The following is a 12809-nucleotide window of genomic DNA, read 5'->3' on the forward strand; positions in this document are numbered from 1 at the left end:
GAATTTCATGCCCTGGGCCTCTGGTAAGCATGTGAGTTCTTTGGTTTCTCTTCTCGTCTGGAAAATAGCTCCTTAGGCAAGGAGCAAGCAGCCCGGGTGCAGTGGGACTGGCTGTGGAGAACTCAGCACCTTGCTGAATCACGGGCTCCAAAATGTGGCGGTGTTACTTCTATCAACGCATGTTTCTAGGAGCAATCAGGCTGGTGCATAGACAAAAAGCTTAGACTAGTAACTAAATAAGCTAAGGGATCAGCCTCTCACTGCAACCAGTGATGAAGGGGAGCTCATGGACCGCGCCCTGGCAGTGCTTTGCGGCTCCTGCACTTGGCTCAGCTGCAATCCGATGGTGTCCACCGGGAAAAGGTTTTGCTGTTTTGCTTAGAACAATACTTTACAACCATCATTCCCCAGTGCTGCTGTTGTGGAAAGCTGAATTGGGACTTTCACAGGGTTTTTATTCAAGGGTGCCATCTAGGGGTGCCTCTGTGAACCCCCTCTTCCTCCCATCTCTGTCTTCCTTGGAGGCCAGCCCCATTTCACTTTTCCTTGTGTATCAGCTGCCTCCTCCGCGGCATGTTTATCCCATGATGGCAGGGCCATAGCCTTCTCCGGACACGGCTGCTGACGACCGTGGGTCAGTGAGGCACTCCCAGGAACAGTCTCTCCTGTGTCCCTCCGAGTCTTACTCTGGCTGAGCAGCCATCTCTGACCTGCCAAACAGGACAGAACTGGCTCTGAATAGGATTGTGTGAAAAATTTCCCACAACAGATGGAGACCCTGCACTTCACACCACAGAGATGCAGACAGCCTAGGCCGCAGTGGGCCTCTGCTCTCCGTATTTCCAGTTCAACAAATAAGAAGGCAGGACCCCTGGTTTAATTCCAGGTAAGCATAGAGTCTTAACATCAGTATGTTCAGCTGTTACATGGGACATACTTATACTAAAAAATTCTTTGTTGTTTACCTCACAGTCCAAAGGCACAGGCCCTCAATGCCACTCACACTCCTTCCTGGGTCATTGCTAAGCACCCGCTCTGCCCTGTTGCCAGTTCCCTGCTCCTGGCTGCCCGCCAGCAAAGGGGATGCCAGGACACGGAGGTCAAGCCCAGGCTTGAGTCTGGGCCCGGAGAGGCCTCTCCCTCCTTAGCAACAGATGCGGAAGCCAGGTCCTAGCGCCGCCGGTGTTAACAGCCCGGGAGGAGGCGGAGACAGCCCTGTGCCGGGTGTTGTGTAGGGGTGCTTCCTCCTGGTTCTCTGCTTTAACACGCAATCTGCTCCCGTTTTCTGGGAGCTGGTGTGTTCCTGGGACAGACCCCAGCGGAGAGCTCGGTGGACGGCCGAGGGGCCGTGGCAGGGGAGCTGGGACCGCAGAAGCCCGAGGCTGCCTCTGGCTCTCCAGCTTCCTTTTCTCTCCTGTCTACCAGGGAGCTCCTGCGGGCGGGGGCTGTGACCTCATAGAGGCAGCCCTGTGGGCAGAGTTCAGAACGTCTGGAAAGTTCCGTTGTCTGTGCCATCCTATGGTGCTCTAAGGAAGTGTGGATTTCAGACCCACGGGTAGGAGAGGGAGAAACAGAACTCCTTATTCCTTTAAAAAAAAAAAAAATAGGTCCAATATAGAGAATGTATAATATGAACGACATGGATTGCTCATCTCCAGAGGTATGTCTGAATTCTAAAGATTTTTCTTTTTCTTAACCCATATTTTCAGCATGTAGAGACTGAGGAGTGGGGGAAGGGGATGTTTCAATCACAGGCCCATTGCCATGTGACTCCCCGGCTGAGCAAGCGTGCTAACCACGTGTCTGTGTGTGTCCTTTGAGGTATGCTTTTTTCTGAATTAGGCTGTTTTACCCACTCCTCAGATTTTACTGGGAAAGTTTCACCTGTTGTGCCCTTCCCTCCCCTTCCCTTCTAAGGCCATTAGACCACATATTCCATCCCACAGTTCCAACACTGTCCGCACATCGGAATACCCTGGGAATCTCTTAGGACAGAGACTTGGCCTCGTCCTCAAAGATGCTAATGCACAAGGTTTGGATGTGGCCTGGAGTCTGTCTTTTTAGCTAGAACTCAGTGATTCTGGTCCTCAGGAGAGCTTTGGGAACGGCCTGTGTGAGGACGTGCAAACATCACATGTGTGTGAAATAAGCCACATGAAAGTAGCACTTCTACCCGATCCAGGTGCCAGATTCTTGTGTAAGAGCTAAGGTTCAGTTGCTCTTTTAATTAAGGTTACTTGAGCCCTAGCCAGTGGACAGAGCATCAGCCTGCAGACTGGAGAGTCCTGGGTTCAATTCCTGTAAAGGGCACGTACCTCGGTTGCAGGCTCTTCCCCTGCCCAGGCCCTGGTCAGGGGGCGTGCAGGAGGCTCCCGATCGATGTGTTTCTTTCACATTGATATTTCTCTCTGTCTTTCCCTCTCTCTTCCAACTCTAAAACCAATGGGAAAATATCTTTGGGTGAGAATAAAAAACAAACAAACAGAAAAAGATTTTTAGCTGAAGCAGATTTAAAAGCGAGGCCAAGGGAAAGATTTCCAATGAGCGCAAAACCTTGGTTGCAAAGGTCCCTCTGCTGCCCGCCTGGGCCCGGGAGGAAGCGTGAACCACTTCACGTTCCTAAGCCGCTGCCCCCAGCGGGAGAGCAGGGCACTGTGGGCACGACCAGACGTTTTCCGAGCTGAGCTGCAGCGTCTACATCTCACTCCCCCTCGCGCAGGTCTGGTCTTGATTTCAGTAACGACAGAGGGGCTGCTGCAGGTGATCGCTCAGTTCTTATCCTTCAAATCGAGGCCAAGAGCAGGGACAGACAGTGGTTTACACCAGCCACCCGCGCTCCTGAGCGGATGAACAGCAGGGTCCGGGTCTCACACGCAGCATGCTCAGGGGAGAGCGGGGCAGCCCGTGCCCCGCCCTGCCGGCCGGCGCCACCGCTGTTACCGAGCGAGGCGGGGGCAGGGAAGCGACTCTGGTGGTTCAGGTCCCAGCTCAGGATGCACCCTGCCCCGTGGATTTGCTCATTGGTTTGTCTTTAAGATCAACACATTCCCTCCCAGAATAATTTTTGTGTAAGTGACACTGTCTCCGCGGGGCGGGCCATGGAGGATGTGCGCTCAGAAGCACCTCGGGGGCGAGGCTGTGCTGCCTCTCCCCGCGGGGTTTTCGTTTCTTTAGCCGGAGTGTGAGACTAAAAGTCCTCCTTAGTGTTTGGCACGTGACAATGTGAAAGAACGGCAGGTGTTGCTGTTATTCTTTTGAAGATTGAGTCATCAGTGAGGGGTCGGCTGGGGAACGGGTGGCTGACATCTGATGACACATTCCTGGTCCCACTGCCCATTGCCAGTTACACTGCGTGACATAATTTGCTGACCCAACGTGATCAAATCAATCTTATAATGTCTTATATTATCAGGAGTCCAGCCCAAAGTCATTGCATAAGGTGAACAATCATAGAGAATCATAATTGCCCTTGAAAATCTCTCAAACTATTTTTATATGGTTTTATTGATTTTAGGAAGAGAGGAAGTGGGGGGGGGGGAGAGAGAGAGAAAAACATTGATGTGAGAGAGAGAGACATCAACCACCTGCCTCCTGCATGCCCCCTTCTAGGGGTGGAGCCAGCAGCCTGGGCTTATGTCCTGACCAGGAATCAAACTGGCAACACTTCGGTGCATGGAGCAATGCCCAGTCCACTGAGCCACACGGGCCAGGGCCCCGCAGCTGTTCAGAATGTGCTGCACAGCAAGCTGCTCAGGAGGCCAGCCCCGCAGCTTCCTCCCGTGTTGGGTCAAATGGCAGCCGCTCCTTCCGAGGAAGCCATTGTCCTGCCCCGGGGGAGGTGGTGGCGGGGGGCTGGGGTGGGACAGAACACACGGCATCAGGCCATTAGGCAGCTCTGCCGTTACAGTCAGCTCTGTCCGAGGCGCCTGCTGAGTCCCTGCGGCTCCCTCCCCGCACACTCACTGGGTGGAGCTGTGCAGCTCCCACAGGTTTAGTGGCATTTTCTGCAGAGAGCACAGAACGGCTGTGCTAAGCACACACATGCAGTGCTGCGCCCGGGTGAATGTCTGCCTGCAGTTGTGCGTGTGTGAAATGCAGCCGTGTTTTCATCACCACATGAGGTAGGGCAGCATGGGGTGCCCTTAGAATTTGGACCCTTCCCTGGAGAAAAACAATATCTGAACTTGCTCCTAAGAGTGTAGCTAAGGAGGAGATGCTGATGGGAAGACAGGTGGATGACTTAACAATGAGACTATGTGGACTGGGATGAGAACTCTGCCTAAAATCTTCCCGGGAATCTCTCTACTCCTCACCAACTTAGAGGCTTGGGATCTCCTCTAATTCCTGAAGAGCGGCTTTGTTCCCATTCCCCACAGATCCCCAAAAGGGACTCCATCCATCACATGAGCCGCTCCCAGAGGCGGCCCGAGCTCCCCCCTCTGCCTGCCTCTGTGAACGAGGAGCCGTCGGAAGTCTATCAGGTCTGTTCCCGGGCGGCCCGTGGGGTCAGGCAGGGGTGGCTGTGGGACTGTGGCCGAGGAAGGCTCCCCTGCGTTACTGAGAGTCCCTGAAGTGCTCAGTCCTCAGCTGTGAAGTGAGAGCGATCAGGTCTACTTGGCAGCCATGTCCGTGAGGAATAGACAACAGGAACGTTTCCTGACTCACAAACGCACTGTTTGTGGAAAGCCAGCTCATAGAGGGCAGGAGCCACGCTCACAGAGGGCAGGCAGGGCGTCGGCATCCACCCAGAAAGCGTTTGCAGCGAGTCTGCAGAAGACAGAAACAGCATGAGGCCCGTGGGAGTCTGACTGTCAGCAAGGACATAGCTAGGACCCCTCAGAGCCCAGGCACCCTGCTGGGATCAAACCCGCCACCCACCGGGGCCGTGCCCTGACCGGGAAGTGACCCGTGACCTCCCACGGCCAGCACGGCCGGCCGTTCGCAGAGGCCCTCACGCACCTCGTCTGCTTGCCTCCCCCGCAGACGGTCATGTCCCACAGCCTTTACCCGCCGCTGATGCAGCGCACCTCCTGGACCCTGGCCGCCCCCTTCAAGGAGCAGCACCGCCACCGCGGGCCCAGCGACTGCATCGCCAACAACTACTCCCTGACCGCCCAGGACCTGAAGCTGCGGGACCTGCTGAAGGTCTACCAGCCCGTCACCATCAGCATCCCCAGGAAAAGGGCCGTCCCGGAGCTGCCGCCAGGTGCCTGTGGGAGAGCGGGGTCTGGGAGGGAGGTCTGTGATCCCGGGTTCCAGCCTGGCTTCGCTCTCATGGCAGCTAATGTTGGGAAACCTCAGAGAGCCGGTCTCCTCACCTATGAAACGGGAATGACTGTAAAGACTAACCTACGTTTACATACCCCAGAACCTCATGTTCAATGCACCGAGCACCACTCTCTCTGCCCCGGTGTTAACCGATTGCTATGTAGCAAACGCTCCCCAAGCTTAACAGTTTAGAACAGCAGTTGCCAACTTTTCAGGCCTCACAGACTACCAGTGGTCTGCGGACCACTGTTGGATGACCGCTGGTTTAAAACTGCTCATTATCTTACGGTTTCCTAGAGGCCAGTGCATGAAATTCATGTGTGAGGGGGGAGGAAGAGAGGGGCGAAGAGAGGAGGGGAAAGGGGAGGAGGAGGAGGGGGGAGGGGGGTCCTCAGTCCAACCTGCACCCTCTCCAATCTGAGAGCCCTCAGGGGGCCCCCTACTGATGACTTAGGCCTGCTCCCCGTGGTCTCTGCTCTCTGAGGGCCTGCCTGTTCATCGCCGCTGCAGGCCTGGTGTCTGCTCTCTGCAGGGGCCTGCTTGCCGCTCGCCGCTGTGGCCAGGGGCAAGCAGGGCCCTGCTGATTGCTCTCTGCAGGGGGGCTGCTTGCCCCTTGCTGTGGCGAAGGCTAAAGGGATGGCTCTGGTGGGGCTGAGGGGACTGGGTGCCACCATCTTGTGGCTTTGGGCACTGGCCCCTTTGTGTCAGAGTGACGGTCAGTTTGCAATTCCCTCCTTATTAGATAGAACGTGGGTCACTGGGTGGTTCAAGCTCAAAGTCTCTTTCCAGCATGCAAGCAGGGTGTCAGCCAACGCCAGCCCCCTAAAGGTCCTCCCAGCTCATTCACGTCTCAGGTCCTGATCTCCTGTTGACAAAAGGCCCCACGGCCCTCTTGATAGCCATGACTCAGAGGGAACAGGAGAAAACAAGAGGGAGAAAAGGGCAGCAAGACAGCTTGTGGAAAGCCAGCTCATAGAGGGCAGAAGCCACGCTCACAGAGGGCAGGCAGGGCGTCGGCATCGACCCAGAAAGCGTTTGCAGCGAGTCTGCAGAAGACAGAAACATCACGAGGCCCGTGGGAGTCTGACTGTCAGCAAGGACATAGCTAGGACCCCTTCTGCCCTCTATGAGCTGGCTTGCCACTTCCATCTGGCCCACGGTGCTCTGTCCCCTTTGCCATATTCCGTGTTAGAAGAGAGTTGCCAAGCCCACACACACGGGGCGTTCACAAGGGCATGACAGCAGGAGGTGGATGTCATTGGGAGCCATTTGGAAGCTGCTGACCATAGCACTTCTTTCTTTTCTTTTTTTAAAAAATCTTTATTGTTGAGAGTATCACAGAGGTCCACCATTGCCCTCACCCTGATCCTTCCCTGCTCCAAGCCTTCACTACACTATTGTCTGTGTCTGTGGGTAACATAGATCCTATATAATAAAAGGCTAATATGCAAATAGACCAAATGATAGCCAGTCGTTATGACATGTGCTGACCACCAGGGGGTGCATCGAAACTTAGCAGGCATTGGCAGCAGGCAGCAGAGCATGGAAAATGGCGGGGGTCAGCCATAGTGGGATGGTGGAGCAGGTGAGCGAGGGCACCAGATCAAGGTTGCTGTCATCAGGGTGAGGCTCTGGGATTACTGAAAACTCTTTGTTCCTGAACACCATGGTCCCGCCCAGCACTTGCACCTGCTGCCTACACTGGCCCCACTCGCACCCACTCCTGGCACAGGCCCTAATCGATCCATGCTGTCAGCAGGCGCAGGTGGGGCTGTGCCATCAGCACATGGGAGTGGCAGCGGCAGTGGGAGCGGGGCTACCAGCAGACAGGGGGTTGGGAGCCATGGTGGGAGGGGCTGGGAAGGGGTGCAGAGGATGGGCTGAGATCCACCCCTGTGCCAGCAGCCTTGAAGCCCATAGGTTTTTTCAAGGTGCACGGATTTGTGTACTGGGCCCTTCGTATGCATATAAGATCTTTGGTTAATCTCTTCCCAAACCTCCCCTTCCCTCAGAGAGTCATCAGTCTTTTCCATGTTTCCATGCCTCTGGTTCTATTTCACTCATCAGTTTATCTTGTTCATTAGATTCCTTGTTCGTTTGTTTTGATTTTTTTAAATTCAATTGTTGATATATATATGTATTTATATTTTTTAATCTTTTTCTTCTTAAAGTAGACCTTCAACATTTCATGGTTTGGTGGTATTAAAACTTCTTTAGCTTTTTCTTTTTTGTGAAACTCTTTATCTGATCCTCAATTATGAATGTTACCTTTGCTGGGTAGAGTAATCTTGGTTGTAGGTTCTTGCTATTCATCACTTTGAATATTTCTTGCCACTCCCATCTGGCCTGAAAAGTTTCTGTTGAGAAATCAGCTGACAGTTGTATGGGTGCTCCCTTGTAGGTAACTAATTGCTTTTCTCTGTGGCTTTGAATATTCTCTCTTTGTCCTTAACACTTGGTATTTTAATTATGATGTGTCTTGGTGTGGTCCTCTTTGGATTCCTTTTGTTTTGGGTTCTGTGTGCTTCTTGGACTTGTAAGTCTATTTCTTTCACAAGGCAGGGGAAGTTTTCTGTTATTATTTCTTCAAATAAGTTTTCAGTATCTTGCTCTCTCTTTTCTCCTTCTGGCACCCCCATGATGCAAAAGTTGGTACACTTGAGGTTGTTTCAGAGGTTCTTTACATTATCTTTGTATTTTTGTATTTTTTTTTTCATTTTGCTCTTCTGATTGGATGATTTTGCTTCCTCATGTTCCAAACTGTTGATTTGATTCTTGACATCCTCTACTGTTAATTCCCCATACATTATTCTTAATTTCAGCTAGTGCATCCTACATTTCTGACTGATCCTTTTTCATATCTTTGATGTTCTCACTAAGATCCTTAAATTTCTCATTGAAACTTTAATTAAGTTCCTTGAGCATCCTTGTAACCATTATTTTATAGTGGTTTTCTTGCTTCTATTTCACTTAGTTTTTGTATGTGCTTTTTCTGGAGATTTCTTCCTTTTGTGATATGCTTGTCTCTACATTCTGGTTGCTTCCGTGTGTTTGTTTCTATGTATTAGGTAGAGCTGCTATGTCTTCTGGAATCTGTAGAGTGGCCTTGTGTACTAGGTGTCCTGTAGGCCCCAGTGGCTCAGCCTCCCAAGTCCCCTGAGCTGGGAAATCTAGGTGCACCCCCTTTGTGAGCTGTGTGAACTGCCTGTTGTAGTTGAGCCTTGATTGCTATTGGCATCAATAGGAGGAATTGACCCCCAGGACAATTGGCTACAATGATGACCAGTTGTTGTCTACAATGGAAGAACTGCTGTTCAGGAAACACCCCTTTGGAGCAGGAGTTGCTTCAGTGGGGTTTTGACGCTCATTGAGTCTGCCTCTTGAGTGTGTCACTTGTGAATGTGGTAGAATTGTAATCTGGCATGGTCTGAAGTGGTCCACCAGTGCACTGGCTCTGAGACCTCCCAGTATGTACAGTCAGCCGCTGACCAAAGTTACTGGGATTACTTCTACCTGGGGCCATCGGCACAAGCTACAGAGCAATCTGCAGATGGCTGCTACTTATTTTGGCCTTGGAGGTTCCCAGGAGAGGCCAAACTGTTAACTAAAGCAGGTTGCTGCTAGTGCCAGGCCTGGGGCCCCTCATTGATAGGTATGGAGCATGCTGATGTCAGCTGATTGTTCTTTGAGAGATTTTAGAAAAGTCTGAAGCCTGAGCTAGGACAGGCCATCCACATGGAAAAGCCACTACAAACAGCTTGAGTGGAGATGCAAATTGGATGGGACAGAGTCTCATGGAATTTTCAGATGGAGCAAATAGTGTGGGCCAGACTGATGGAGACTCAGCTATGGTAACTGGCAGTCAGCTCTGTGGTGGGATAAGTCCCAGCATAGGAACAATTACTTCTGCCAGCACTTTTGTCTGGGAGAAAGCTGCCTCCGAGTTCCTGCCCTGATGCCAGACAATCTAGTTCCTCCCCAAATGTCCTTGGATACTTTCAAGCTGCTGCCCCAGTACTGGAGCTCAGAGGGAGTGCGTCTAAGTCTGTGCACTGGCCCTTTAAGAGGAACTGCCTGGGTCTCTGTCAGCTCTGTGTCACTCAGCAACAATCTCCATTATTCTCTTCCCAACACTGGAACCCTGAGCTGAGGTGTCTGGCATGGGGATGAGACCCTTGCTCCTCCAGAAACCTCTGCAGCCTAGATATCCCTCCCTATTAAAAAAATGTCACTTGAGTTTTGGACCAGTTCATTCTGTGTCTCTGCCCCTTCTACTAGTCTCAATGTGGTTTCCTCTTTAGTTTAGGACTTCCATTCAGCCAGGTTTCAGGCTGTTCTGAATGATGGTTGTTCTGTGGTTTAGTTGTAATTTTGATGTGGTTATGGGAGGATTTGAGTATCACATTTACCTATACTACCATCTTGGTTCCTCTTCCCATAGTAGATTTTATATATTAATTTATTTAATCTCACCAGATACACATATATCTATTTAAGGGTATGCTTTAGTAATTCTTGTTAGATGTATATTGAAGCAATTTTTTTTTATACTTAAAGATTTGTCTTTTTGCCTATTACTACTATATTTGGAGTAGATTGATGAGGAGATCAAGTGTAAACTCAAAATATAACTTGAGTTTTCAGTTCTTTAATTCTCTCAGAATTTCAATTTAATAGTAGTATGTCATTAATACTGCTCTATGACTTGTTAATTTCCTTAGGCTAGAAACTTAAGCAAGTTGGATAGTAGAGTTTTATGCCATTTATTAAAACTATTTGTAGTTACCCTTTATTGCAAATAATACTGGTTTTTTATTTGTGATAATCATATCATATCTTTAAAATAAATATATTAAGTTTAAACATCTGAGTCTATTTAAAAATATGAAACAATAATACATGTGACATTTAGCAAACAGAGCAACAGGGTAGAAGAGTGGATCAAGTAGGCAGTTATTAATACCTGTCAAATGTGTGAATGAATGGACCACATGCTCATCCCTGTTTCACAATGGAAGAAGCTCAGGCCTGAAGTGATGAAGTCACTTCTCAGGGTCACACAGGTATTAGTGGTGCAGGTGGGACTAGAACCCACATCTGCCTCACCCCACTGCATCAAGTTCACCCCTTAGCCTGCTCCTGGACAGTCCTGAGAGTCACATTCCTGTGGACAGAGCATGGTCTCTGCCCATCACTGATGTCTGTCTTCTCCACTATTCTAGCAACAAAAAGCTCAGCAGAGCTTGAGAGGAAGAAAATGAAGTCCACCCTGATAGACAAAATGGATCCTACCAGGTAAGGTGTCTCTGTGGGTACGAGGGATTTCAGGACACCAGGCTGAACCAGAAAAGACTGTGGTCTCACTAACGCCATGCTCTTCTCAGCTTCAAAGCATTCTCATACGCCCAGTAACCAATGGTTCCCCCGCCAATCTCCTTAATCTAAAAATCTTAAGACACAAAATAAAAATAAATTAACCAACAGAGCAAACCCGCTAACATACCTATGTAATGCTCCATGTTAGAGGTCGCTGCTCACACCACAGCTCTCAGGTGACACGGAGGAAGGCTTCTCCTGCAGAAGGGCCCTTGTGTGGCTGGAGAAAGCAGGCTGGAAGCTCAGAGCCTCTGCTGAGCCAGGGCTGAGCCATGTCTTCTTTTCAGGATCAAATCTGCCCACAAGACCTTGCCCTCCTCACCCAGGAAGAAGGAGGTGGTGACCTCTGAGACCCCCCCAGGAAGCAGACCAGCAAGCCCAGAAGAGCAGATTAACACAATGTTACAGAAGGAGATGGAAATAGAAAGTAAAGAAGCCAAGCCATCCGAGTCAGACTTGGAGGTACATTTTCGTCACTTCCTTTCTCGCAATTGGCATCTCAGTGATTCTGACCTGGGGGAACAGTAGCATCAATGCCAGGAATGGAGAGAAATAGGCAGTTAGGGGGATCAGGCCAGCAAGGGAGAACAGTTAGAGCCATCAGGCCAGCAGGGGAGCAGTTAGGGGCATCAGGCAGGCAGGCAGGTGAGTGATTAGGATCCAGGGTATGTTTTAAAAATACACAGTCCAGAACCCAGGACAGTGTGTGTGTGTGTGTGTGTGTGTGTGTGCGCGCGCGCGCGCGCGCCTGCATTTTCTGATCTATTGTAGTAAGCCTTAGAAGACAATACCTTTGGGTCCTCTGAGAATTAAGTTGCAAAATGGTGACCCACAGGCTGGGGTTGCCAGATTTTGGAAAACAAAACCAAAACACAAAACAGGACATCCAGCTAAAATTGAATTTCAGATAAACATGAATTTTTTTTAGTACAAGTATATCCCAACCCATCTGGCAATCCCACCATAGGCTTAATTTGGTTTATTGCTGTATGAGGAAAATCTCATATGAGCTAGATTTTAAATTTCTCTTGAAAAATTAAGATATTCCAAGTTGAGTAGATGCTGCCTCCTTTAGATGAGAGATATATTCTCCAGTTTGTCAATTTCCACCATTCCTTACTATTTTTTTTACTAGAGGCCTAGTGCACAAAATTCATGCATTTCATAGGAGGGTCCCTCAGCACGGCCTGTATCCTCTCCAATCCGGGATCCCTTTTACAATCCAGAACCACAGGCTCCTAACTGCTCACCTGCCTGCCTGCCTGCCTGCCTGATGCCCCTAACTGCTCCCCTGCTGGCCTGATCCCCCTAATTGCCTATCAGCTCCCCCCTTCTGGCATGATTGCCCTAACTGCCTAACTGCTCCCCCCTGCCAACCTGATCCCTCTAACTACCCTCCCCTGTTGGCCTGAATGCCCTAACTGCTCTCCCCTCCTAGCCTGATCCCCCTAACTGCCTATCTGTTCTTCCTTCTTCTCTGCACCCTTTGGACCACCAGCACAGGCTCTCTGCCGCAGGCCCACCCCCATCCTGATTGGTCATTATGTGACGGCTTTCTGGACAATTTGCATATTCCTCTATTGTTAATATAGATGTCCAGCCAATTGTCACTTGTTAATGTTACCTGCTTGATTCTAGGTAGCCTTCTGAGTTTCTAACCTCTACCTTAAAAGGAGAACAATAAAACTTTAGAGTTAATAGCTTATGAGTTTATAGTACATAAAAATGATTAACAATAAAAACTCAGTCATTATGTGCTATTGGCAAAATTCCATGCTAACCCTTATTTGACCCCACTCCAAACCTGGGTACTATGGTCATTCTTATAGCTCAGCTGTGGAAGTTGGGGTGTAGACTGATTCAACAGCTTTCTGGGCTTATGCAGTCAGAATAGGTGAGGTCTGGCTGACAGTAAAGTCTTTGTGGGTATGAGCTACCCAGCATTTCTCAAAGTAGCCAGCAGATTATAATCACTTAAAGTGCTTTTTTTTAAATCGCCTGAGGAGGGGTCTGTGCGGCTGCATTTTAACCAGAGCCTCTCTCCCCACCCCAGGCAGTTCTTATAACGAGGGAGGGAGTTTGGATGGGTTTGTGTATACTCAGCTTTCACTCCAGTTGGAAAAGGTGAGTTCCATCTCTTCTGGCCTCAGGCAGATGGCACTGAC

At 50.0% G+C, this 12809-nt stretch overlaps 1 protein-coding gene across 1 annotated transcript in view; it reads left to right on the forward strand.

Moving 5' to 3' along the window:
- Positions 1 to 1256: 1256 nt before the first annotated feature.
- The window catches only part of DNAH3 (dynein axonemal heavy chain 3), a 182030-nt gene continuing 170477 nt past the window's right edge, over positions 1257 to 12809 (forward strand). The window contains exons 1-5 of the mRNA XM_084882694.1: positions 1257 to 1660; positions 4377 to 4481; positions 4984 to 5206; positions 10491 to 10563; positions 10932 to 11106. Of these exons, the coding sequence (XP_084738820.1) occupies positions 1622 to 1660; positions 4377 to 4481; positions 4984 to 5206; positions 10491 to 10563; positions 10932 to 11106 (615 nt within the window). The 5' untranslated portion in view covers positions 1257 to 1621. The remainder of the gene's footprint in view (positions 1661 to 4376; positions 4482 to 4983; positions 5207 to 10490; positions 10564 to 10931; positions 11107 to 12809) is intronic.

This window comes from Pipistrellus hanaki, assembly GCF_964339955.1.
Source record: "Pipistrellus hanaki genome assembly, chromosome: 4".
Taxonomy (NCBI): Eukaryota; Metazoa; Chordata; class Mammalia; order Chiroptera; family Vespertilionidae; genus Pipistrellus; species Pipistrellus hanaki.